The 25,340-nt window shown below is 53.0% G+C and overlaps 2 protein-coding genes across 4 annotated transcripts in view; both read left to right on the top strand.

Annotated features, from left to right (window-relative positions):
* Positions 1 to 16,548, top strand: part of MTOR (mechanistic target of rapamycin kinase) — a 111,368-nt gene extending 94,820 nt beyond the window's left edge. Inside the window, exons 43-58 of the mRNA XM_028511253.2 lie at positions 176 to 298; positions 479 to 661; positions 994 to 1,128; positions 1,349 to 1,523; positions 3,270 to 3,405; positions 3,927 to 4,074; positions 4,699 to 4,821; positions 6,182 to 6,264; positions 7,338 to 7,410; positions 7,928 to 8,002; positions 8,413 to 8,548; positions 9,420 to 9,485; positions 11,556 to 11,636; positions 11,912 to 11,992; positions 13,995 to 14,100; positions 15,641 to 16,548. Coding sequence (XP_028367054.1) covers positions 176 to 298; positions 479 to 661; positions 994 to 1,128; positions 1,349 to 1,523; positions 3,270 to 3,405; positions 3,927 to 4,074; positions 4,699 to 4,821; positions 6,182 to 6,264; positions 7,338 to 7,410; positions 7,928 to 8,002; positions 8,413 to 8,548; positions 9,420 to 9,485; positions 11,556 to 11,636; positions 11,912 to 11,992; positions 13,995 to 14,100; positions 15,641 to 15,656 — 1,740 coding nt within the window. The 3' untranslated portion in view covers positions 15,657 to 16,548. The remainder of the gene's footprint in view (positions 1 to 175; positions 299 to 478; positions 662 to 993; positions 1,129 to 1,348; positions 1,524 to 3,269; positions 3,406 to 3,926; positions 4,075 to 4,698; positions 4,822 to 6,181; positions 6,265 to 7,337; positions 7,411 to 7,927; positions 8,003 to 8,412; positions 8,549 to 9,419; positions 9,486 to 11,555; positions 11,637 to 11,911; positions 11,993 to 13,994; positions 14,101 to 15,640) is intronic.
* A 2,098-nt stretch (positions 16,549 to 18,646) lies between these two features.
* Positions 18,647 to 25,340, top strand: part of EXOSC10 (exosome component 10) — a 26,916-nt gene continuing 20,222 nt past the window's right edge. For 2 of the 3 annotated variants that reach the window (XM_036025305.1, XM_036025306.1), the window contains exons 1-6: positions 18,681 to 18,822; positions 21,006 to 21,142; positions 21,806 to 21,929; positions 23,581 to 23,685; positions 23,976 to 24,141; positions 24,287 to 24,401. In XM_036025305.1, the coding sequence (XP_035881198.1) occupies positions 18,712 to 18,822; positions 21,006 to 21,142; positions 21,806 to 21,929; positions 23,581 to 23,685; positions 23,976 to 24,141; positions 24,287 to 24,401 (758 nt within the window). In that variant the 5' untranslated portion in view covers positions 18,681 to 18,711. Of the gene's footprint in view, positions 18,823 to 21,005; positions 21,143 to 21,805; positions 21,930 to 23,580; positions 23,686 to 23,975; positions 24,142 to 24,286; positions 24,402 to 25,340 lie in introns of all 3 variants that reach the window. The other variant, XM_028512042.2, reaches the window with a different exon arrangement.

Below are 25,340 nucleotides of genomic sequence, written 5' to 3'. Positions count from 1 at the left end.
CCCCAAGGGCACCCCCGGGGGCCTTTATGAATGAGTGGCAGCCCCGCCCAGTAGACTCAAGCACCAGTGTCACACTCCCCGTCACACTCCCCGTTTCATTTGTCATCCTCCCTGAGTTAGCGTCGGGCCCCCTCACACCCGCGTGCAAGTGTTCCTCTGTGTGTGTCCGCCTCAGGCCCTCATCTACCCGCTGACGGTGGCTTCCAAGTCCACGACCACGGCCCGCCACAACGCCGCCAACAAGATCCTGAAGAACATGTGCGAGCACAGCAACACCCTGGTCCAGCAGGCCATGATGGTGAGTCGGGAGCCGGTGCAGGTCTCGCTGGCCCTGTCGCCTGGCCGGGGTCCTGAGTGATGGTGCTTCTTCCTCGCAACTGTGCTGCAGTCTCCCTCTGGCCGCCAGAAAGGGTGCCTGCCTCTGCTCCAAGACATTCTGAGTGTAGCTTGCCCTTCCCTCCCCCACTCCATGGCTCAGGTGAGCGAGGAGCTGATCCGCGTGGCCATCCTCTGGCACGAGATGTGGCACGAAGGCCTGGAAGAAGCTTCCCGTCTGTACTTCGGGGAGAGGAACGTGAAGGGCATGTTCGAGGTGCTGGAGCCCCTGCACGCGATGATGGAGCGGGGACCCCAGACCCTGAAGGAGACGTCCTTTAACCAGGTACGGGGGGCGGGGCCTGAAAGGCACGGCCTGGGGGCTCCACCAGACCCCTTCCCTCCAGCCTTCCTGCTGACCTGAGTAAAATGTCGGAGGTCATGGGATGTAAAAACACCAGAAACCTAATTGTCATTAAGTTGCAAAACCCTCCCCAAATTTTAACTGGAAAACCACAAGCCACCCTGAGACTGGGGGCTCCGGGAGGGGGGAGCTGCCGAGCCGCCTCCCAGCCGGTGTGCCCCCAGGGCTCCTGCCGTCTGTCTGCTTGGGAGTCAGCCAGGCTCAGTGGTCACCGCCTGGGACCACTCACACGTTTCCCCCGCATTCCCTCCCAGGCGTACGGGCGAGACTTAATGGAGGCCCAGGAGTGGTGCAGGAAGTACATGAAGTCAGGGAACGTCAAGGACCTCACCCAGGCCTGGGACCTCTACTATCACGTGTTCAGACGCATCTCAAAGCAGCTGCCTCAGGTAGGACCTGCTACCTGCGGGTTCTCGCAGGACCAGCTGTCACTTCAGTCCTTTCTGTGCTACTGCCTGTCGTGTTCTGGCACTAATTCCGAAGCTCCCAGTTTCGCTTTGCAGACTTGGGGACAACTCATTGCTGTTAGCAGTTCGTTGAAAAATACTTAAGTTGATTTAAACTCCTCCCTGGAGGCGGAAAACCAATCCCTGTGGCGATTATTCGCAGCTCACGTCCTTGGAGCTGCAGTACGTCTCCCCCAAACTCCTGATGTGCCGGGACCTCGAGCTGGCTGTGCCGGGAACGTACGACCCCAACCAGCCGATCATCCGCATCCAGTCCATAGCACCGTCCCTGCAGGTCATCACATCCAAGCAGAGGCCCCGGAAGCTGACGCTGATGGGTAAGGACCACCGTGCGCGTCTCTGCCTGCATCTCCCTCCCTCCCTGGCCGGGCCCCCACCCCACCCCGCCGTGGCAAATACTGCTTGTAGTTCACACTGCCAGTGTTTCACACACTCCACCTCTCCTCCGTGCTTCCTGTGAGGGGAACAGAGGACACCTGGACTTCTCCCCGTTCCACCCCCTCGAGACTCCCGGTCCGATCACATAGCTGTGCTTGTGTGAGTGAGGCATGGCCGTCCTGCGCGAGGCCAGGAGGAAGGGCGTTGTGAAGCATGCAGCTCGGAGCACGGGTTATGGAGGGCCACGGGGGGGCGCTGATGGGTCCGGCAGAGAGACATCTGGATGCACGCGTGGACGGGACAGGCTGCGTTGCAGGAGGGGCGTCTGGGCTCTGGAGTATTCTCTTTACCATCAGAGTCCCCCTTTGTGGGGCAGGACCGTGTAAAACCCAAACGAGGAGGGATGAACTCACAGTGAGGTTTGTTCCCCGTCAGGCACAGTTTCGGGAGGCCTAAGGACTCTACCGGCACTTTGAGGTCTCGCGCCACTAGGAAACAGTGCCCGTGTTGTGTGTGTGCGGTGATGCTTCGCCAGCACCAGTTCTTTGGGGCCCACGGGTGACCAGAGTCTCTCTGGGGCGGGGGTCTGCTAGCTCTAAAGTGTGGGGGGCCAGTCGGCTTCTCAGCCACGTTTGAGTAAAAAGACCTGACGGAGGAACTGCTTCCGGTGGTATAAGCAGAGGTCAGAGAACCAACGGTGAGAGACTGTTACCCTCACCTTCCAGACCTGAAAGGCAAGGAGCCCACCAAGGGCTCGTACACCTGTCATACAGTGAGCTGAGGTTCGGGAACACCTCAGCCTACTGCTTGCCGACCCCACAGAAGTCACCCGGGAGCGGGGGGGGCCGGGGAAGACACGGGCTCGTCTGTTTTCTGCCGCACGGGCTGCCCCGGTGCAGAGCTGTGCGGAGCACAGGGAGCAAACAAAGCCGACGGCCTGTGCTAGGAGGCGTGGAGCGGGGGGGCGGCGCTCGCACACGAGCTCTGAGAGGTCCGAACGCCAGCTGTGTCCCTGCAATTGCTCACAGTCCGGGCTGGCATGTAGAAGCAGTTCCTCTTTGGCCGTCTCCTGACCGGGGAGCTGGCCAGGCTCCCAGGCTCTCACAGCCCTTACAGAGGGCCTTCGTCACGTCCCCGCAGGGTGCGAGGGGGAGTGGGGGCAAGGGAAGGGGCCCGTGTCCTCCACGCCACACACCACCAGGAGCTGTAGCCCGGGTGCAGGAACAGAGCTGCTTCTAGAAGTGCGGCAGGCTGGTTGTCGGGGCAAGTACTCTGACCTCTCCCCGTCCCGCCTTCCGGCCTCCTGCCTGTGCGCCCATGGGCCAGGCCCAGCGGGAGCCCAGGCGGCCCGTCCGGAGCGGTCAGGCTTCTCAGGTCGGAGCAGGACAGAGAAGGGCGGGGTGGGCTGGGGAGGGGAACACTCAGAATGGCCATTTCCGTGCAGAGTCAGCCCTGGTCCTCAAAGACAGAGCTTTTTCAATGTATTTGTTTTTAATTTGAACTACATCGCACTGGGGACCATCGAAAGCAGGGCCATTTTGTTGTTCTTCAATTCTGGGGAGCTTTTTGCTGCTGGTAGGGTGAAGCATGTGAAGTCTGCAGGGCGCTCTGAGGACAGTAGCGGCCCACCCTGCGGGGTTCGGGACCCTCTCGATCCGCACTAACCGCCCCGCCGTTCCTTACAGGCAGCAACGGGCATGAGTTTGTTTTCCTCCTGAAGGGCCACGAGGACCTGCGGCAGGACGAGCGGGTGATGCAGCTCTTCGGCCTGGTCAACACCCTGCTGGCCAACGACCCGACGTCCCTGCGCAAGAACCTCAGGTGCGCGGGACGGCTGGCCCTTTCCTGCAGCCCCGCTTGCAGTCATGCGCCGCCACGAGATGGGTTACGAGGAAAATCCTCCGTGTTTTCAGAGCGTTCTCATACGCAACGCCTGTAACAACCTCGAAGGTCCAGCGTGGAGCACTCTGTGGCCCTGGACTGGAGATTCTGCACGTTTGACGTGTCTCCAGCCCAACCAGACCTCCCCTTCCCCCAGTCCTGCCTTCCCCTCCTCTATTAGGAACGTGGATATTAAGCTGGGAGGTTATTTTAGGCTTAGAAATGATGACTGGATCTCCCCCAGAGCATCGAGTTTGTTAGTGGGTGGAGAGACCCACGTGCCTTTCACACCGTCAGTGCACTGGCGTTACAAGATGCCCTATCCTTTGCACAAGGCCCTCATCACACGCCTCACGACAGCCCTGTGCAGGGGGTTTGTTAAAACTAGTGTGCACGTGTCGTGAGCGGGTCAGAGGTGTGCTGTTTACTGTGCAATAACCTCGATTTCCTGTGGACGCCAGCATCCAGAGATACGCAGTCATTCCTTTATCGACCAACTCGGGCCTCATCGGCTGGGTCCCCCACTGTGACACGCTGCACGCCCTCATCCGGGACTACCGGGAGAAGAAGAAGATCCTCCTCAACATCGAGCACCGCATCATGCTGCGGGTATGTGAGTCTGCCGCCGGACCCGCCCTTCAGCGTCCCGGGGGCGGAGCGCACCAGGCAGGGAGGCCGTGCAAACCCGCTTCTCCTGTGCTCCTATGTGTGTCCATCACTAAAAGTTGATTTGAGAGGTGTAGCCACTGGAGAAGGTTTAAGGGTGTGAGGTCTCAAGAAGATAGCCCTCTCTGAGAAACAGAAGGAGCCTAAGGCCCAGAATTTAAGGTTTTGTGAGACCAAACAGTGTTATTTATCAGGTACGTAATGCACACAGGGGACCGGTCCCTATGGAGAGAGAAAGCTTAGGAGATGAGTAAGGGATAAGAAAGAGTCCTTTGTTGCCCCGAACCCCAGCCCCTCCAGGGCTCGCTCTCATACTGGTGGGCTGTACCAGTCGGTGGGCTGTGCTGCGGTGAGGCCTGAGGGTTCACCTGTAGGCCCTGGCACTCCTGTGGTCACAGGTGAGAGTGGCCACGCCGTGTTTCCTTTTGCAATGTTCTTACTTTGCATTCCTGTTGGCCGAGGTGGTGAAATTAGAACCCAGCCCTGACTGCCCCCGAGCCCTACCCCTCCCTGGGTGTGAGCTGCTTGACCCTGGCTCGCTCTCACAGTGGTTGTGCTCCCGTGCAGATGGCGCCGGACTACGACCACCTGACTCTGATGCAGAAGGTGGAGGTGTTCGAGCACGCCGTCAACAACACGGCCGGGGACGACCTGGCCAAGCTGCTGTGGCTGAAAAGCCCCAGCTCTGAGGTACGGCCCCTGGGCTTGGTGCCCGCGCCGCTCTGGGCGCCCCCACTCCTGGCAGGGGGGCTTTGCCGTCTGCTCGGGCGCACCTGCGGGCCCCTCTCTGCCGAGGTCAGCTGAGGTCAGCTGAGGACTGTGTGCGGTCGTCCGCGGCAAAGATGGCAAAGGTGAGACGGGCGGGCGGCCGGCCAGCAGACGCAGATGCAGTGCTCCGGTCTCCCCCGCCTCTCCCAGCAGGGCTTGAGCACTCGCACAGTACGGCAGTCAGGTCCTTTTCCTGTGTGTTACAAATTTCCTGTTGATTTCACGTTTGAATTTTGTTAATGGTGTGTTTCTCGGTTTTGAGTTTTTGTTTTGTTTTTGATATACAGACATTTTTTAAGTTATAAGTTAACAGATTTTTAATTATTTAAAATTTGTCCCTTTGGCTTTATATTTAGAAAGATCCTTTTCACCTCAAGATTATGTATCTTTTTACATATATTGTACTAATTATCAGATTTGCTTTTACATTTAAATCCTTAACTAAATTTGGAATCTAGCATTAGGATATAAATTTTATTTTCTTAAGATGCCTAGCCAACCACACGGTATTTACCAAATAATTCATCGTTTCCCTATTTAAAAGATTCCATTTTTATTATACACTAAATTTGGATTTCTTTGTAGAGCTTCTATTCTGTTTCAATGATCTTTCTGCCTGTTTCTCCTCAAGTTCCATACTGTCATACATATTTCTTCTCATTGGCTATTTTCATACTTTTTTTTTCCAGATAAAGTTTGTGATCATTTTGTTAAGGTCTCAAAAAAAAGCCACTGAATATTTATTGGAATTACATTAAATGTATCAAATAATTGGGGAGGATATTGCATCTTGGCGATCTTTTTTTTTTTTTTAGATTTTATTTATTTATTTTTAGAGAGGGAAGGGGGAGAGAGAGAGAGAGACATCAATGTGCAGTTGCTGGGGGCCATGGCCTGCAACCCAGGCATGTGCCCTGACTGGGAATCGAACCTGTGATGCCTGGTTTGCAGCCTGAGCTCAATACACTGAGCTACGCCAGCCAGGGCAACATCTTGGCGATCTTAAGTGGATATTCTTAAATAGGTATTTTCATTTACTCAAGTCTTTGTATTTCTAAGCCAAGTTTTTAACTTATTTGTTTATCTAAGTTCTGCACATTTCTCTAGTTTATTTCAAGCATAGTTTATTACTTCTGTAATTGTGAGTGGGATCTTTACTCCATTATACGTCCTCCCTAACTGATTATGATGGAACGTAAGCAAACCGCCGGTCGGGGCATCATTACGTGAGAACCATTTAAAGTTCCCGGAGCCTGGGTTCACTCGGGCTTCTGTGTTCCAGGTGTGGTTTGACCGAAGAACCAACTACACCCGCTCTTTAGCCGTCATGTCCATGGTCGGGTATATTCTGGGCCTGGGAGACAGGTGAGTGAGTTCAACTTGTTTCTTCTAGTCTTTTTTCTCCATGAAAGTGCTCTTGAATGGTTTCATCTCGTTGTCCAGTAGAACTGACGACCATTTAGTAAACATTTGTATTCTGTACTTCAGGCACGTTTTGCGTCGTCAGCCTTAGTCCTCTGTTTATTGTCCGCATCCACAGGACGCCACATCAGGCTAAAGAGAAGCAAAGCCGTAGTTCAAGGGTACTGCTTTCTGCATAGGTTGGTTTGATGTATTAAAAAACCATATTAAATCCAGCTGATTTTGTTGATTCAGTAAACACTTATGAATCACCATTATGCTAAGATAATTCTATTTCTGTAATTGAAACCAACCAAAGTAGATCCTTCTGATATTTCTTGGTAATACATTTTATCCAAATGTACCGACTGGAAGAGTCGTTTAGGAATGTTCAGAAATGGACTCAGTGGGCTTTTTTTAAAAACTAGTTTTCTGTTTTTCTCCTGGGACCATGTCTCATGCACTTATTTGAGAGTAAAAGTAATTTTATCCCACAAAAATAATAAACACTTATTTTAAAAAAGAAAAGGCAGAAGGCCTGTTGACAAAACTCAGGCGGCCCTGCCCGTGGGCTCCTGGGCTCAGGGCAGGGAGGCTCTGGGTGGGTAGGAAGCGGTGGCAACTCTGAGACGCCAGCACCGCCAGGACCCTCTATCTCAGGACCGATCGACGCTCCGTGGTGCCTCGGGGGACTTGTGATGCACAGAGATAAATCCTCGTTTCAGGCCTAGACCTGGGGTTGGGGAACTTCTTCTGTAAAGAGTCAGATAGTAAATATTTTGGCTTCATTGGCTATACAATCTCTTGTTACAACTACTTGTGTCTGCCATTGTAGCACAAAAGCAGCCTGAAACAATACTTAAACAAGTGAGCGTGACAGTGTTTCAGTAAAACTTTATTTACAAAAGCAGCTGGGGGTCTGGATTTGGCCTGAGAGCTGTGCTTTGCCAACCCGTGGCCTGGAGTATCACATGCTTGTTGACTCGTTCGCCACTGCTGCTCTCCTGACCTGCCCTGGTCTCTGTCGGTTCTCAAAGGCACCCGTCCAACCTGATGCTGGACCGGCTGAGCGGGAAGATTCTGCACATCGACTTCGGGGACTGCTTCGAGGTGAACACGCCTTCCGGAGCACCGCTCAGAGCTCCCCTTCCCATGACCAGTTCTCGCCCTCCCCTGACCATTCGGCACACTCGAGCCCACAGTGCATTGTCTCACGTCTCCCTCTCTTACCGAGGCGATAGGAGGTCGACCTAAAACATGATACCCATTTGCGTAACACTTGGCGCAGCTGGCCTCAAACGCCCCTTGGGGTGAGGGCCACTTGCTCACTGTGCACCCCCTGCGGGTGGAGGACTTCCCCCCACACAGGGCCTGCTGGCCCAAGGCCTGGCACGATGCACTCTTCCTCTTTTCGTTCCCTCTTTCCCCTCCTCATTCTTCTTCCCCTGTGTTTTCTTTCAAATTCCTGCAGTAAGCCCGCTCACTAAACGCAAGCTGCTCCATTCCTGTGTGCTGACTGAACTCAGTGCTGGTGCCGCAGAGGAGAGCCAGCTGCCTTCACCTGGCGCCAGCCAGCGAAGACAGTCTGACCAGCGCCCTTGGTTCTCTGCCCTTTCTTGCCCTGTAGGTTGCTATGACCAGAGAGAAATTCCCGGAGAAGATTCCGTTTAGACTGACAAGAATGTTGACCAACGCTATGGAGGTGAGTAGACGCGGGTAAGAGGCTGCTTGGAAAAGGTCCATGCAGTGCCAGCCTCCAGCCCCCCCTGAGGACAGACCCACTGGTCAGGGCCCATCGGGTCCCCGGAATGCCCGGAACGTGTCTGTCGTCTCTTCCTGGCGTTTCCCATCCTGTTAGAAATGACCAGGCTTTGAAAGTACGACCATTCTTTACGGCTCACGAGTCACGCTGTCCCGTGAGTCACAGTCGAGGCCTGACTGGCCCCTTGCTCTGAAGACACTCCCTGCCTGACACGTCAGTAATGGCCTGTGTCTGCTCCCTCAGTGGGCGCGACCGCCCCCCCCCCCCCCCGACAGCCTGGCTTTGGTCATGGGGCCCCGGGGGGACCAGTGTCAGTGCCTCCATGGTGACTGGCTGTGGCCCCGCTGCAGGTCACCGGCCTGGACGGCAACTACCGAATCACGTGCCACACGGTGATGGAGGTGCTCCGGGAGCACAAGGACAGCGTCATGGCCGTGCTGGAAGCCTTCGTCTATGACCCCTTGCTCAACTGGAGGCTGATGGACAGTGAGTATCGGCAAGGGCTCGGGAGCCCGAGTCGCCGCCCTCGCAGGCCAGGAGCGTCGGACGCAGCGCGGTTCACTGACCTCGGGCCCGTCCAGCCTGGAGCCTGAGATGCGTCACTGAGCCGTTGCATTACGTTTCACAAAGTAGCTCGGGTGTCTGGAAGTGGATTTCAAGTGTTTTTATTAAAACAGAAAACTCAGCCATGGCTGACAGCTCGTGTGGCTCAGTGGATTGAGCGTCAGCCTGAAAACTGAAAGGTCGCTGGTTCGATTCCTGGTCAGGGAAGGTGCATGGGTTGCGGGCCAGGTCCCTGGTTGGGGGCGTGTAAGAGGCAACCAATCAGTGTTTCTCCCACACATCAATGTTTAAATAAATAAAATCTTTAAAAATAAATAAATAGGACAGAAAACTCCAATCATCAATTTTGATATTAATTAAAATGTTTCCAATATAAATGAAGCACCCTAGCAAACTTTGTTTGTTTGGGTTTCATGTGGAGCAGCCAGCCAGAATTTTGGTAGCAGGTGTCCACGGTTGTGATTCGAGTCCGTGGCACCGCTGTCTGCCCTTCGTTCCTACTGCCTCGGAAGTTCGCTGACCAGGGGGGCCTGACCACCATCCTCCTCTTACCTTCGGGGGTCTGGGTCACGCCATCTGAGTCCAGCCGGAGGACACAGACGTCCCTCGGGATCGGAGACCCGTGCCGGCATCTGCCGTGTGCTCCTGAATAACACGTCTTGGGGTCTCCTGAGGGAATGGAGCTTTTGGGAACATTGTGCTTCTATGGTTGTGAGAGAAAATATCAGATCCAGTAAGTTCCTTTCCGTCGGAGTCTGAAGCACTTTTTAACCGTCCCTTTGTTTCCCCCCAGCAAACACCAAGGGCAACAAGCGGTCGCGAACGAGGACGGACTCCTACTCCGCCGGCCAGTCCGTAGGTGGGTGCCCCCGTGGGGGACGGCGGGCGCTGCTCCCTTTCACCCGAGCGTTTCCAGAACAGGCGCTGCGTTACTGCCGTCCGGGGCGGGACCGAAAGTAGTGCCGACGCTGGGGGGTGGCGGGGGGGCAGTGAACACACAGGAGAGACGCCGTCGCTGCTGAAGTGTCGCCCAGTGGGCATTTATGTAACCTCAGGAACTTGGTCTGGGAATATTTACTGACGCCAGTACCGAGTACATGCTTTGGTTTACTGCCCCTCAGGATGGAGCGGGTACCTAAAGCTCAGAAGTTTTGATCAAACTGTCCAATCATAATGCAGCTCTAAAAGTACAGTTAAAAGTACTCTGAGTATTAGTGTTTAGCGTGCCCTCTAGGGGTGTGTGGGTTGGGATGATTTTTAGCTGCGTTACCTGGGTCCTAAAGCATCGTTCATAGCTCAGGAGGGGAAGACGGAAGCAGCAGAAATGCACGCGCGCTGCTGCCCGAGCAGCCAGGAGACCCGGAACCGTCCCCAAGGGTGTGGTGCACGGAGTGGAGTCCCGGGCAGGTGCCGCCCGCCGGGGGCCGGAGCGGGCCGTGTGCTGAGCCCTCGTCAGAGGGCTGGCAGTGCAGCATTCAGCCCCGCCCGGCCGCCCTCTCGCCCTCTCGCCCCTCGGCCACAGCCTGTCCCTTTCACCCTCACAGCGCCTGCACGGTGCACAGTTGGGGAAGGGCTGCTGAGGGCGCGCAGAAAGTAAATGTTCTCTGCGGTCGTGTGTGGGACACTTGCAGCTAGGTACTTAGCTAGGCCAAACAGTCTTTAAGGGCGCAAAAAGAATGTCACTTAGAGATTGCCGTAAAGAAGCACAGGATCACATTATAAAATTGACCAAAATGTTTATGAAATAATAAGGGAGCACGACAGTCCACTGTGTAAGCAGGCACCACACGATCTGCTGTGGGGAAGAAGGGCAGAGGGGCTCAGCGGAGTCACCATTCCGAACCGCAGGGAGCGAGGGAGCTCTCGGGTTGGCGGCATTTGAGCTGAGACTTACTGGACGGGTGGAACCCGGCGGGCAGAAGGGAGAAGGGTGTTCTGGGCAGGAAAATGCAGTCCTGGGTTACGGTGGCGTCTCTGCACATGCACGGACCCTGCCCCAGACACCACGCTAGGTCTGCAGCTGCCTAAACCCCACGCCGTGTCCAGGGTGCCTTGTGCAAGTGACTGGTCTCGTCCGAAATGTGCGAGACTTACTGCAGAGCTCTCAGCGTCATCGGGTGACTTCCCCACGCTGCCCGCGGCTGCAGAGCGGAGTTAGGACATCCAGCTCCAGCTCTGAGGCCACCAGGGCGGGGCAGGCCCGGTTATTTGTGTGTGTCTTAAAAGTTAAGTTCCGGGGGGTCATTCAGAAAGTATTATCGTCAGCTTCATTGTGAAGGTCTGGGGTGTGCAGGGGCAGTGGTGTATAAATGACATCATCACTCTGACTCTGGACTCTTCCCCTGAAGGCCACGGCCAGTGGGGGATGACCCTAAAGCCTGAGGACTTTTTCTCCCCAGAATTGATATGTCAGTTCCTCCAAAGAAGAGCACTTCGGTCAATATGTGTGACCCATGGAAAACTTGTTTTCTCCACATTATTATTAGGGATTTTTTAATTATTTTTTTTGGTATTAATTGGTGGGAACACATTGATTTGTTGTCCCACCTACTTTCGCATTCATTAGCTGTTTCTTGGATGTGCCGTAACCGAGGACTGAACCTGCAGCCCCAGCACATGGGGACAGTGCTTTAACCAACGGAGCTACCTGGCCAGGGCTTACCAGTTTTTGTTGAATCACATAAGTTTTGCCGCCAGGTCTTTGATTCATGCCTCTGTTCTCTATGTCGGAACATTTTATTAATGCTGTTTGCTTGAAAACTCACACTCGTACATGCACAGACTAACACCACACTTCCTGTCTCCTCTCCCCTTTGGGGGGCGGGGGCAGGGCGAGTGTCAGCGGGAACATCATGTGTGAGGGATGAGAGCTCATACCTTGGAACAAAGGCTTTTTGAATTCTCAGCTAATTGATTTTCTTCCTCCTAGAAATTCTGGATGGCGTGGAACTTGGGGAGCCAGCCCACAAGAAAACGGGGACCACAGTGCCAGAGTCTATTCATTCTTTCAGTAAGTCCTCCCTCTAGGGACGTGCGCCAGTAACTAGCTCATTAAGAAAATAGCAGCTGCGTTTCACCACGGGAGGCTGGACGGGACGAGGCAACAGAACCGCCTTTGAGCAGAAGAGGGTCCGTGAATTCCCATTGTGTCCTAAGCACAAAGGCAGACACAGAGGAGGGGTCGCTCCACACCCACGAGAGGGGATGTTGGAGCGGAACAGGGACGGCCGCCGGACCTGTCCTGACGTCCAGGTCTCACTGCTGTTTCCGCTTTGTCTGTTCCAGTCGGAGACGGTCTGGTCAAACCAGAGGCCCTGAATAAGAAAGCCATTCAGATCATTAACAGAGTCCGAGATAAGCTCACCGGTGAGTGTGTGTGTGTGTGTGTGTGTGTGTGTGTGTGTGTGTTTGCTTAAAAGAACACGAAATCCCAGCGCCTTTTCTCCCCTTGATGGGGCGACCACCCCATTCCTGATGGTGCTGGTGCCCACGCCTGGCCTGCGCTGCCTGGAGTGGTGTCACTGGGGCCATCAGTTATAAGCCCTCCCTGGTGCTCTTTCTAAGGAGCTCACGGTGGGTGATGTCGTCACTCTCGTTGTAACAGAGGTTAGGAGTCCTGCTGGGTTCAAAGTCAGCCAAGTTCAGGAAACTTCTTTATCATCGGGACTTGATGTTAGAGCAAACCTGACTGTTCTGACCGTGGCCAATCTGTGCTGAGGTGGCTGCTGCGGAGCGGGGACTCTGGAGGGGAGAAATGCGAGCTTTTGAAAAGGAGACGTGCCACGTGGCCAGGTGGCATGACGTGGAGGGCAGGGAGTCAAGGAAACAAAAGACCCCAGCTCCACCGCTTCCCGTGTGACCCCTGAACGCCCCTCTCTCTGTCTGAAGATGACGAGGGTGCCTCTCAGAAGACAGGGAGGCCCCGCTGAGACACGGGTGCCACGCGCCTTAACGACAGGGCCTGGCAGGCAGGTTTTGTCGTGGAGGCGTGTGTGTTTGTTGAGTGCCTGCGAGCGCCGGGGGCTGAAGAAACAGAGCTGGTGGACACGGACGGACCCCTGCCTCTGCCGGGCCCCGCCTCTGCAGGGCTCCAGTCTGAAGGGGACACCGTTTGAGTAGGAGAGAGGGATGCAGGGCTCTAGCGTCACGCACGGGGAATTTAATCCACTTTCCGGAGTTCAGGAAATGCTTCCCCCAGCAAACCAGCCCTGGAGCTAGAATCTGAAAGAGGAGTTAATCAGGGACAGACAGTTGTAGGGACAGGGAACACGTGCCCTGTGGTGGGAGGGAAGGGGGGAGGTCCGGACTGACTGCCCCGAGAAAAGCTTAGCGCAAGAAGCTTGGACTCTGAGTAACCCAGGGCCAGATCTTAAGGACCTGACGTGTTTATCCTCTAGCTGAGGGCAGGGGAAGCAGGGAAGGTTTGTAAGTGGGTGGGGAGGGAAGAGGACGGCCTGGGGGGCAGCAGACTGCAGGGGCCTGCGTGTGGGCCAGACGGTTGGGTAGGGAGATGAGTTCACGAGGTCTTCAGGAGGCAAAACCAAAAGGACTGACGATGCGAAGGGACCTTTGGTGCCTCCTAAGAGCTGGGATAAGCCTGGCAGCCAGACGGAAGCACTGGAATGTGAAGTGGGACTGAGAAGTGAAGCAAGGAGATGAGTTTCAAGCTCGTGAGAAGCTCGGCTGTGCTGGGATGAGAGGGGACTCGGAGGTGGAGGAGGAGTCGTTGGCTGAGGAGCGTGCTTACAAACACGGAAGGGCCGTTGGGGGGACAGTTGGAGGGCATGAGTGAGGGAAAGGGTAATTCATAGGACAAGGCTCCTAGAGCAGGCGGCGACAGGACCCAAAGTGCAAGGGAACTCAGCCTTGAATGGTAGGGGGACAGCTCTCCAGCGTCAGGAGAACAAAGAAGAGGAAGCTCATAGCGAACAAATCCCGCACCGCAACACGGCCTGGCACGCCAGGGACCAAAAACCGCGTGTTGAGTGACTGCAGTCACCAAGGGGGTGAGGGCACCTCCCGAGGGGGAGACACCAGGGAGGTGTGGGCACCGGGGGAGAGCAGAGGACTTGAAATAGTCCTTGTGGAAATGGCCAGGTGTGCTGCCGAAGAAGCAGCGTGAGCTGGCCGGGCAGCGCCCAGTGCGGGTTTGAGGTTCGAGTTTACGAATTTATAATGGGAGCAACCGCCCCGTGGGAGGAAAGGCTCAAGTCACGTGGAGGTGATTTCGGGTCCAACTGCCACGTGGCCTTCCTCCTCACGTTCGAGGGCAAAGTGGCATGGGCTGCACGGAGAGCTAAGCCAGGCAGGGCCGAGGAGAGAGTTGAAAACCAGGCGCAAATTAAACGCTTCATTTGTCTTGTCCCAGGTCGGGACTTCTCTCACGATGAAACTTTGGATGTCCCGACACAAGTTGAGCTGCTCATCAAACAAGCAACGTCCCACGAAAACCTCTGCCAGTGCTACATCGGCTGGTGAGCGGGTGTCCCCAGGCTCCTGTGTGTGTTTACGTGAGCCGTCAGGGCCCCTTCTGTGTCCGGGTCGCCGAAAAGGACTTACCCAAGTGCAGTCACAGTTTCACGTTTCTCCCTGTTTGTCTTCTTAACTGATTGGGGAGAGAGGAAGGGAGAAGAAGAGAGAGAGAAACACCCGTTAACTCTTCCACTCCTTTATTACGCGTTCATCGGCTGGTTCCCGTGTGCGCGCTGACCAGGGGTCAGGCCTGCAGCCTCGGCGCCCTGCGGTGATGCTCTAACCAGCTGCGCTGCCCGGCCAGGGCCGCTCGGCTCTCTTTAGACGCTTGTGTTTACTGTGTGTGCTCGTTGCTCTAAAAGGGAGTAAATCGAGGCCCTGGCCACGTAGCTCAGCTGGTTAGAGAATCGTCCCAATAGCCAAGGTTGCAGGTTTGATCCCTGGTCAGGGCACGTACAAGAATCAATGAATGCATAAATTAAGTAGAACAGCAATTCAATGTTTCTCTCTCTTTCTCTCCACCCCGCCTTTCTCTCTCTTTAAAAAAAAATCAGTTTTTTTAAAAAAGGAGAAAATTGCCCTGGCTGGTGTAGCTCAGTGGATTGAGCATGGGCTGCGAACCAACGCATCGCAGGTTCAATTCCCAGTCAGGGCACATGCCTGGGTTGCAGACCACAGCCCCCAGCAACCACACATTGATGTTTCTCTCTCTCTCTTTCTCCCTCCCTTCCCTCTCTAAAAATAAATAAATAAATAAAATATTTTTTTAAATCTTAAAAAAACAAAAAAGGGATAAAATTGGCCCTGGCTGGTGTAGTTCAGTGGATTGAGTGCAGGCCTGCAAACCAAAGCATCGCTGGTTTGATTCCAGGTCAGGGTACATGCCTGGGTTGCAGGCCATATCCCCAGCACGGGGTGTGCTAGAGGCAACCGTACATTGAGGTTTCACTCCCTCTTTCCCTCCCTTCCCCATTTCTCTAAAATAAATAAAATCTTTTTTTAAAAAACTTACCAAAATTGGTGACTCTTAAAAAAAGGAGAAAATTGAAAAATATAAATGCATACTTGGAAGGCAAACACCAAAATAAGTTAAAATTCATTAAAAATGGTTTACAAGAATGAGACCTCCTTATTTTGTGGGGGTTTGGGGGGTCTTTCTGGATTTTTGCTGTCAATTCTGAGATGCAGGAAGAACAAAGGAAAAAGAAGCCAGAGCAGTGACAGAGAGGAGATGAAAGGACAGATTTATGCCCTGGGATTGCAACACCAAGGACTGCCCTGGGGCCTGCTTTGATGAAGGGCCTCGGGCGTGCTGGAAGGGGGAACCTGAGGGAAGGGGCGCGGGGAGGGCCCTTCCGGGCCGCAGCCGCAGCCTGGGAGCAGAGGGGAGTGTGTCCTGCTCCATCAGCCGGGGTTGGGGGGAGCCCTCAGCGCGTGTCCCGGGGGTTGTCAGGCCCTGGTCTTTCCATTCTCGGTGCGTCTGCATCAGGCTTTGAAGAAGCTCAGATTAGTAACATACTCCTTTTCTTCCTGTCTTCTCAGGTGTCCTTTCTGGTGACGGGAGGCCCCGATGTGCCCGCAGCGGTTTTCTGGAGCCTTTTGTCCCCGGGTGTGTGCTTCCGTTCAACTGAAGCAGTGGTCGGAAGGCTCGGTTTGTTCACTATTTCAAAATGTAAATGAAGAGAACTACTGTATGTCGAGTTGGTCTGAACCAACCCCCTAGCTGCTGTTGAAGAACATTATTGTCAGAAACACGGGGCTCAGTTCGGTCCCCAGGACAGTGAACACAGCGACCCTCGTAAATCAAGCCATCGATCGTGGGGAGCAGAAGATCTGTAACTTGAGAAATACGGGTTTTGACTTAACTCACAACTCATCCTAAGCGTTCGCCGACGGCAGAGTGGCCTCGCTGGCCCTCCCAGCGCGAGCACGGCGAACTCAGCGCAGTCAGGAAGCCTCAGGTCATGGAGGACGCGCCTTAGGGTCCTGGGCTGCACGGAGGCGGGTGAGGCCGACTTCATCGCTCTCGCCCATCCCATTACCTCACTGGCCCGGCAACGACATTTGCAAGATGGGCCCAAATGGGTGGGAAAGGGTCCGGCTTCTGCCTCACCTGTGATGCTGCGATGAACACACTTCAGTCCGAGACCCAGGCCACGAGGAGGGGAGTTTTTCAGAATGCTGGGCGGGCGAGGCAGAGCAAATGCACAGGGCGGGTCACGTGCAGCGGAGTGGCCCGCACGGCTCTGGTGTGTTTTTAGGGAGGTCTGGATGCTCTGCGCTCAGAGCAGGGGCTCGGAACACAGGGAAAGCTTCGTACATGTTGGGAATGATGAGCAAAGGAAACATTAAACTAAGTGCACAAAGTATAAAATGTAGCCATGTCTAGACACCACGTTGTATCTGAATAATTTTTGTGCCAATAAATGACATCAGAATTTTAAAAAACATGTATGGATGGCTTTTATTCATAATTATTCATAAGGGAAGCAGTTATTCCTTCCACATTCATTAAACACTTAGTCCTAGGGACTGGGACGGACCCTGGCTTTGCATGACCTAGTCCATCTCTTCAAGGTGTTTACAGGCCAGAAATCAGACATCACGCAGGAGAGGACTGTGACTCCCCCGTGCTAAGTGGCAGGGAGCCACGCAGAGGGTGTGAGCCACGGTGCGGCTCTGAAGGACCGATGCCACTGAGCGGTGAGCCCGCAGAGTCTCACAGGAAAGGGGACATTTGCCAAGGGGTTTGAAGGACGAGCACAAGCTGTCAGATGAAGCACGTGAGGACATTCTCAGAGAAGAGGGTAAAAAGCACCAGGTGGTGCAGAAATGGCAAATGTCACCTTGCACCATACTAGATTGCAGGTATTCAGCCCTTTTTTTATAAAAAATGGCAATGTCACACAGTGGGACCACAGTTCACCATGACCACCTCGGTGGTCAGTGGGGAGTAAGAAGACCAACAGGAATAATAGGAACCAAACAGGAGGCCAGAAAGTAGCGTGGAGACAGACTGGCCCACGTCACACTTCAACTGCAAGGAGCTGATGCTGCGGACAACAGGGAACCGTGTGAGGTTTTAAAACAGAATCTAACCTTGTTTCCTCCTCCGGAAGTGGGTAAGAGTATGATCCGCCCCATAAGGTTGTTTTCAGGATGAGATGATCTCTGTGAAGCAGCGGTCCCCAACCTTTTTGGCACCAGGGACCTGTTCGCTCACTCACCTGTGGCACACCTCCTGCCATGCGGCCGGGTTCCTAACAGACCACGGACCTCTACTGGCACTCGGCCCAGGGGTCATGGGCCCCTGCTGTAAAGCAAGCAGCACAGCTTGACATGGCGTTAGGTTGAACCATATGAATAAGTGCTCAAAAATACTGTTAGAATGAACTAGACTAGGCCTTTGTTCTGCCAGTGTACACAGAAACAGTGAAAAACATGTATCCTGTTCATAGGATATTCTGAGTAACAACTACAGCTAACATTGAACACTTACTAGGCCAAATGAGTTACATTAAGGGTGTGGCACCCCTGACCTTGCAGAGAGGATATACCCACTGAGCTTCTCAAACCCATCTCCTGAGCTGCTTAATGGTGCCTCTCAACGAGCGTGCTTCCAAGCATCAGTGGGCCGATGTTCGGAGTTCCCAGTAGGTACCCCAAGGAGAGGCTCCGGCTGTGGGTGGGGAGGAACACGTGACCAGAGGGGTGGGGGGGGGCCCTCGGGGTAAGTACAGCGGGAGCATATGAAATGAGTGCTGCTGTCAGTACCGGATCCGGTAAAAAGAGACAAGGATTGAATCTTGACGGCGCTTTATTCAGATGCCTGTGATCTGAGAAGATGGCAAATGACATACTCTGGAAGACTGTCCTAACCTCTCATCTCCAGCTGACCTTTTTATAAGGAGAAGAAAGCATAGGTAAATAGGATAAGAGGTGCAGTCCCGGGTCGATTTTCCTAGTGCTTCTTTATCTGTAGATTAACAATTCCGGGACCATCTCCCTGGGCACCGAGGTTGACTTGCTCCCGGACTTCCTGGAGGCAAATGGTCGTGCATTCCAGCTCCCAGAATAACAGCTTTCCCCGTGCATTAATCACTCAAGCCTATTAACCGAAGCTACCATCTTTAACGCCTGAATTCCCCTCGCATCTGGATGCTTTTTCCAATGATTTGCCTACCAGGGGAAAGAGAAATGCGATGGTGGCTGGAAGGAGAGGTGGGGCGGAGGGTTGTTTTTTGTCTTTTTCGCCTGGAGAGACGCCTGCAGGTGAGGTCGCTGTTAGGAATGAACCTGTAGCCGGGAAAAAGCGGATGATGCAGAGAACCAAAATCAAGAGGGTGAAGGGGCCACAAACCAGGGCTTGGGAAGAGCTGCCTTTAAATAGGATAACTGGGTCCTCCGGGTCGCACCCTAAATCACAGGGTTGTTAGGATGACAAAGTATGAGGTTAAAGGAAAAAAAGTTCCCTGGGGGGCAAGCAACTCAGGAGCCACAGCTCAACTCCTCCAAGATCTTCCTCCAGGGCCACGGCCTTTGCACATGCGTGGTGCGCTCAAGTCGCGTCCGACCGAGGCACTCTCGCGAGAAGACCCTTGCAGGCGGAAAAAATGGCGCCTCCCAGTCCCCGGGAATCTAAGGCCCCATCCGCCACGAATGAGGCCAAGTCGGACGAGGAGATGGTGCTACCGGGATTTCCGGACGCAGACAGCTTCGTGAAGGTGAGTTCCCGGTGTCTGGGGGCTCTGGGAGCCGCCCGCGGTAGGACGGAAGCAGCCCCGGGCCCTCTCCGCGGCCGCCCTCCGGGCCGCGCGCGCACCTCAGCAGAGCCCCGGGCGCCGGGCACGATCCCTCCCTTCGCCCTCCGCGGACGGGGTCTGTCGCAGACTCAGAGGGTCGCCCCGCGTCCCAGGGCCCTCGTCCTCCCAGGTGAACCCATGCACCCCGATTGTGGACAGCCCTCTCCACGGGAGTAAGGGCTTCCTTGTCACTCCGATGTCCCAGCCCTCGCGACCTCGCCCCTGCCCCGGGCTGAGCCACCCAGCCAGCTCTCCGGAGGGGCCTGGCAGCTTTCCGTTTCCCACGCCTGCTTCTGCATCCTCTTCTCCCGAGCTCCATCCCTACATCATCCGCAAACCTGGGTCTAACGTCACCTGTTCAGGTTGCCCCGAACCTTCCTGCTCTGGGTACCGTAGCACAGTTGCCAACGCCTCCTCGAAGGGACGCGGAGAGGGTTCATTTAAACCACCTGTGTAACGCTGCCCCCGTAGGAACAAGCATAAAACTAGGTTTCAACAGCTCGTGCGTAGCTCTTCCCAAACCATGAAACGAAAATAATTTGTAAGTTAGCACTACAGATTCCCCCCAAATTCCACTCGCATCATAATCTGATTTCCGAATAGCTGATGCTACTAGGAATTCATGGACTTGGCTTTGCAAACGGTTCCGGGACCACTAGCCATGGTCCTGACTCGGAGAGCTCATGCTTAGGGGCTACAGTGTGTCCCATGGGCCCCGCTTCCTCTCTCTCTCCTTTCAGGGAAACCATTTGTTACACAACTCAGCCGTGAAGTCATGTGCCCTTCACATGACCAACCATCTTTTATCTGCGACAGCCACTTCAGGGTTTTTCCCCATTACCACACAATTAAAATAGAGGACGACTTGGCATTCGCTAAACCATAAGCATGAGTCCAGTCATGGGCAGTAGCAGTTACCAATTGGTCATCCAAAGGATCTAGACCAGGGGCGTCCAACCTTTTGGTGTCGCTGGGCCACACTGGAAGAAGAGTGGTCTTGGCCCATACATTAAATATGCAAACACTAATGAAAACAAACAAACAAAAAATCTCATACTGTTTTAGGTAAATTTACAGTTTTGTGTTGGGCCGCATTCACAGCCATCCCAGGCTGCATGTGGCCCACCGGCCACAGGTTGGATTCTCCCGATCTAGCCTATGTTCCTGTTGTTTTTACATTTTTTAAAAACCTTCACCCAAGGATATGTTCATTGATTTTAGAGACAGACAGACAGACAGTCATTGATTGGTTGCCTCCCTTATGTGCCCCAACCAGTGATCAATCCCACAGCCTTCTGGTGTACAGGACAACACCCCAACCAACTAAGCCACCCGGCCAGGGCTTTGTATTGTTTGTAGATGCTTGCCCAAATGAAAACACAAAAATAAATTCCTGTAGGAAACTCACGGATCTGAATTTGAGTAGTGATAGTAATGATAACACTTACATGTCAGGTACTATCTTAAAGGTTTTTTTTTAAATCTATTTATTTCTTTTAAAGACTTTATTTATTTATTTTTTTAAGAGAGGGGAGGGAGGGAGAAAGAGAGAGAGAGAAACATCAATGTGCGGTTGCTGGGGGCTGTGGCCTGCAACCTAGGCACATGCCCTGACTGGGAATAAAACCTGCAATGCTTTGGTTTGCAGCCTGCACTCAATCCACTGAGCTCTGCCAGCCAGGGCTTAAATGATTTTATTAGTTCATTTAATCCTTTCATTTCTGTGGAGTAGGCATTTTCATTATGCCAGTTTTTCAGAGGAGGAAACGAAGATCCAAAACAATAAAAAAACATCCCCAAGATCACAATTAATAGGTAGCAGAGTCAAGATTCAAGCCCATGCCATGTTGAATGTTAGTCATATTATATATTTATTTGTTCTTTCTCTCCCCACTCTCCTAAGAATGTAAGCTCCAGAACTTGGTTTCACGTTCAACCTTGTATCCTCGGGGCCTGGGGTAAAATCGCACTAAATGAATATGTAGGATGGCGTATCTTCATCGTCTAGCACAGAGTGTCATATATAGTAGATGTTGAAAACAACGCATCTCTGGAGCAATGGGGATTCACGTTTAAAACGTGCTTGTTTTTCTGGTTTTTGGCAGTTTGCTCTTGGGTCAGTAGTGGCAGTCACCAAGGCATCTGGGGGCCTACCGCAGTGCGGCGATGAGTACGACTTTTACCGAAGTTTTCCGGGCTTCCAGGCGTTTTGTGAAACGCAGGGAGATAGGTTGCTTCAGTGGTAAGTACTGAATGCTGGGGGAGGCGGGGTTTCGTGTTGAAAGTAATGAATATCATTGGATGAAATTTGGGGTTTTTTACCATAATATTTTGTGCTATAAAGAGCTAGGAAATATAAAAATGAAAACAATGTATTCTGGTTAAGGAAACATTACTTGGTAAATTTTGACTTTAACTTTTAAAATGTTTGGACTTTCACACCTATAGACAATGAATCTCTTTTGATTAAAATAGGACTTGAAAACCTAGAACCAAGATTCTCTCGTACAACTCACGGAGTAACAAGTTTTAGCTTTCTAAAACTTGTTTTACAACAGACAATACACAAACAAGAATTTTTGTCCAGCTGTTGCATGACATATTTAGAGAATGTTTTAGAGTCCATGCTAAAACAGCGACTGCGGAGTACGTTATTTGCACAGCATTACGTATATTTTAGAATGTAAAGGCAGCTTTGAGGTCACTTCTTCCGCTCCTTCAGTTGGCGGGTGAGTTTTTAGTGAGATTTAGTGAGCTGCCCAAAGCCACACAGTGTTTTCAGTAAGAGTGCAAGTTTGATCATAAAATACTGGGAATGGTCCAAGCTGAGCCTTTCGAGTGCTCTCCCAGGTTGTAGACGAATTGGTAGAAGTGCACCAACAACCCTTGGCTTTCTCGTCCTCAGCATGAGCAGGGTCATGCAGTACCACGGGTGCCGGAGCAACATCAAGGATCGAAGTAAAGTGACTGAGCTGGAGGACAAGTTTGACTTACTAGTGGATACTAATGATGTTATTCTGGAAAGAGTGGTGAGTATTGCACCTGACTCTTTTTTTTTTTTTTTTTAAAGATTTTATTTATTTATTTTTAGAGAGGGAAGGAAGGGAGGGAGAGAGAGAGAGAAACATTAATGTGCGGTTGCTGGGGGTTATGGCCTGCAACCCAGGCATGTACCCTGACTGGGAATCGAACCTGGGACACTTTGGTTCCCAGCCCGTGCTCAATCCACTAAGCTATGCCAGCCAGGAGCTTGCACTTGACTCTTAAGATGACTAACATGTGAAGAGCTTATGTATTATCAACATATGAAAAGAAACCCAGGCACCTTAGGAAATGGAAAGGAGGTTTAGCATTTCTTGCCAATAACATTTCTTTCCTCTGATAGTTGGCTTTTTCCCACCAAAATAACACAGTTGTCTTCAAGTATGTCATTTAAAATATCACTGCCCAGCAGAAGCCTTTTTCTTTAAGTTTTTTTTTATGTAATTTTTTAAAGATTTTTTATTTATTCACTTTTAGAGAGGGAAGGGAAGGAGAGAGAGAGAGAGAGAGGGAGGGAGAGAGGCATCAATATGCGGTTGCTGGGGGTCATGGCCTGCAACCCAAGCATGTACCCTGACTGGGAATCGAACCTACGACACTTTGGTTCACAGCCCGCACTCAATCCACTGAGCTACGCCAGCCAGGGCCTCTTTAAGGTTTTTATTGCTATGTAGAAAGAGGGGAAGGGAGGGAGCAAGAGAGGGAGAGAAACATCGATGCGCAAGAGATACATCAATCTGTTGCCTCTCACATGCCCCCAGCTGGGGACCTGGCCCACAGCCCAGGCATGTGCCCTGACTGGGTGTCAAACCAGCAGCCTCTCTGTTTGCAGGACAACGCCCAACCCACTGAGCCACACCAGTCAGGGCAAGGAAGCCTATTTTTAGTATGCCTTATTATAAATCTACCTTCCAGATCTGTAAATCCTGTTTGTATTGCAAAAAAAAGAGGCCCCTGGATGCAGAGCCCAACCAAAATTTAGTCTGTTTTTACTGTTATTCACAGTCTGCTAAACACCCTGACTCACACGAGTGGAAGGGTATGTGGATCCTTTGGTCTAACTCACTGGCCCTAGTTCTACAGGAGAACGTTATTTACAGAAATGCACAGAGGTTGTTGAAAACAAACCCACCCTCTGCAGGTCCCGCAGATACTGTGTCGTGTTCTCCTGGCCCCTGCAGTCATTCTTCCGTAGCGAGAATGCTACGGGCATGTGAGATGTCCCAGGGGGCTCTCGTGTTCTGGGAGGGCACGTCCTGCCGTGCGCCCCTTTGTCACCTGGGAGCACCTCTGTGTCACTGGGGCCCCACCCGATTCTCCATGCCTGCTCCTACAGTGCAGAGCAGCTCCGTCCACCCTTGCCCTCACTGTGAATGCCAGCCTTCTGTGTCGGATGTGTGCCGTCCATGGTATTTCAGATAATCTTAAATCAGATTTGGGATTTTGGCCCATTCAGAACTGGAAACAAGGGTTGGGAGTGGCTGCTTTCTCCCACCTTTGGGTAGATAATGCTTTATCCTCCCTAAGTGTATATATTCTCACATATAATTCTCTAAATATATCTCTTAAATCTTTTAGGTAATTAACTCTCTTAACCCTGAAAAGAAGATACTAAGCTAATATCCCTTCCACTCGTAGGGCATTTTGCTGGATGAAGCGTCAGGTGTGAATAAGAATCAGCAGCCTGTTCTCCCCGCAGGACTGCAGGTCCCCAAAACGATCGTGTCCAGCTGGAACCGCAAGGTGAGGGCTGCTTTTCAGACTCACGAGAGCATCTGATGTCCACTCTTCCCGCCCTGGTCTGCGTTCTGTTCTGCGTTCTGTCCTGCGGGACGCAGAGCAGGCCGCCCTGTACTCCTCCTCACAGACAGATGCGCCCTCGTCACACCCCCTGCGCCCCGGTCTCCCACACACTCTCTCTTACACGGACGGCTCTCGGGATGCTCTTCTCCCCGTGGAAGGCATGAGTTGGAATTTATCTTTTAATTCACCGAGTTGCTGTGATATAAAAATGTCGTGTTTGTTGATTATAGGCAGGAGAATACAGCAAAAAGACAAAGTCTGAAACTTTCCGGCTGCTTCATGCAAAAAACATCATCCGACCCCAGCTCAGGTTCCGAGAGAAGATTGACAATTCCAACACTCCGTTCCGCCCTAAAATCTTCGTCAAGCCCAACGCCCAGAAGCCCCTCCCTCAGGGTGAGTAGTGCGCGCTCGGCCTGGTGAAACAAGTAGGGGGAAGGGCTCCCTCCCACCTCTCCTTCTTCAAGGGGGGAACCAGCCCACCGGTGAGCGCGTCCACCCCACCGTGTGATGCTCTGTCTGTCGCCCCTTGGGCCCGCAGCGCTCTCCAGAGAGAGGCGGGAGCGCCCGCAGGATCGGCCCGAGGACCTGGACGTGCCGCCCGCCCTGGCGGACTTCATCCACCAGCAGAGGACCCAGCAGGTGGAGCAGGACATGTGAGTGCTCGCCCGGCTGCACTTCCCCGGGGCCGCGTTGGGTCACGGTGACCTTCGCGCCCCAGCTTCCGCGCTGCTTTGCCTTTGGGAACCGTGTCCATGAGCACCAAGAATCGGGTTTGTCACCTTCTCCCCGGTTCGTGTGCGCAGAGCACCAGTCAGCCGTGAGCCCGGTGCCGCTGCTGCCCTCCCCGCCCCTCCCGCTGCCCAGACGCACACCAGAGAGAGAGATAGAGGTGCTGACGCCCCCCAGACCCAGAACCGGGGCCCACGTTCCCTCGCCCTTGTCCCCCCCCTGTCCCGCTGTGCCTTCCCTGTCAGGTGGGGACTCAGACGGTAAGCTTGGGCTCACTAACTAATTCGATAAGGAAAAGGCGTTTTTCACTGGCAGCACAAGCATTTTGGGAAAACTGCTTAAAACAGACGAGAGGACTCTGCCCTCAGAATAAGGAGAAACGGGGTGAATGGCAGCGGTGCTAGTGTTGGCCTGTCCCTTGCGCGCAGCCCGGCAGAGCGCCGCGAGGCCCCAGCTCCGCACCGCGAGGAACCTGGTGTCCTCGTGTCCGTCACACTTTCGTTTCACCCACAACACCCCACACACACAGTGTTTTGCAGAGAAGTGCTTAAATCTTTATAAGTGAAAAAGGGTTTTAATTATCCTACTTTAAAGGCAAGCAAGTATCAACTGATTTTTTTTTTAAGATTTTATTTATTTTTAGAGAGGGAAGGGAGGGAGAAAGAGAGAGAAACATCAATGTGCGGTTGCTGGGGGTCATGGCCTGCAACCCAGGCATGTGCCCTGACTGGGAATCGAACCTGCGATGCTTTGGTTCGCAGCCCGCACGCTCAATCCACTGAGCTACGCCAGCCAGGGCGCAACTGATTTTTTTTGACGCTCTTGAATTATCATTGAAATAATGATGCCTTTTATGTAGAGAA

The sequence above is a fragment of the Phyllostomus discolor genome, chromosome 5 (assembly GCF_004126475.2).
Source record: "Phyllostomus discolor isolate MPI-MPIP mPhyDis1 chromosome 5, mPhyDis1.pri.v3, whole genome shotgun sequence".
NCBI classification, from domain to species: domain Eukaryota; kingdom Metazoa; phylum Chordata; class Mammalia; order Chiroptera; family Phyllostomidae; genus Phyllostomus; species Phyllostomus discolor.
Note: the sequence above shows the minus strand (reverse complement) of the source record. Positions and strands in the feature narration are given on the sequence as shown.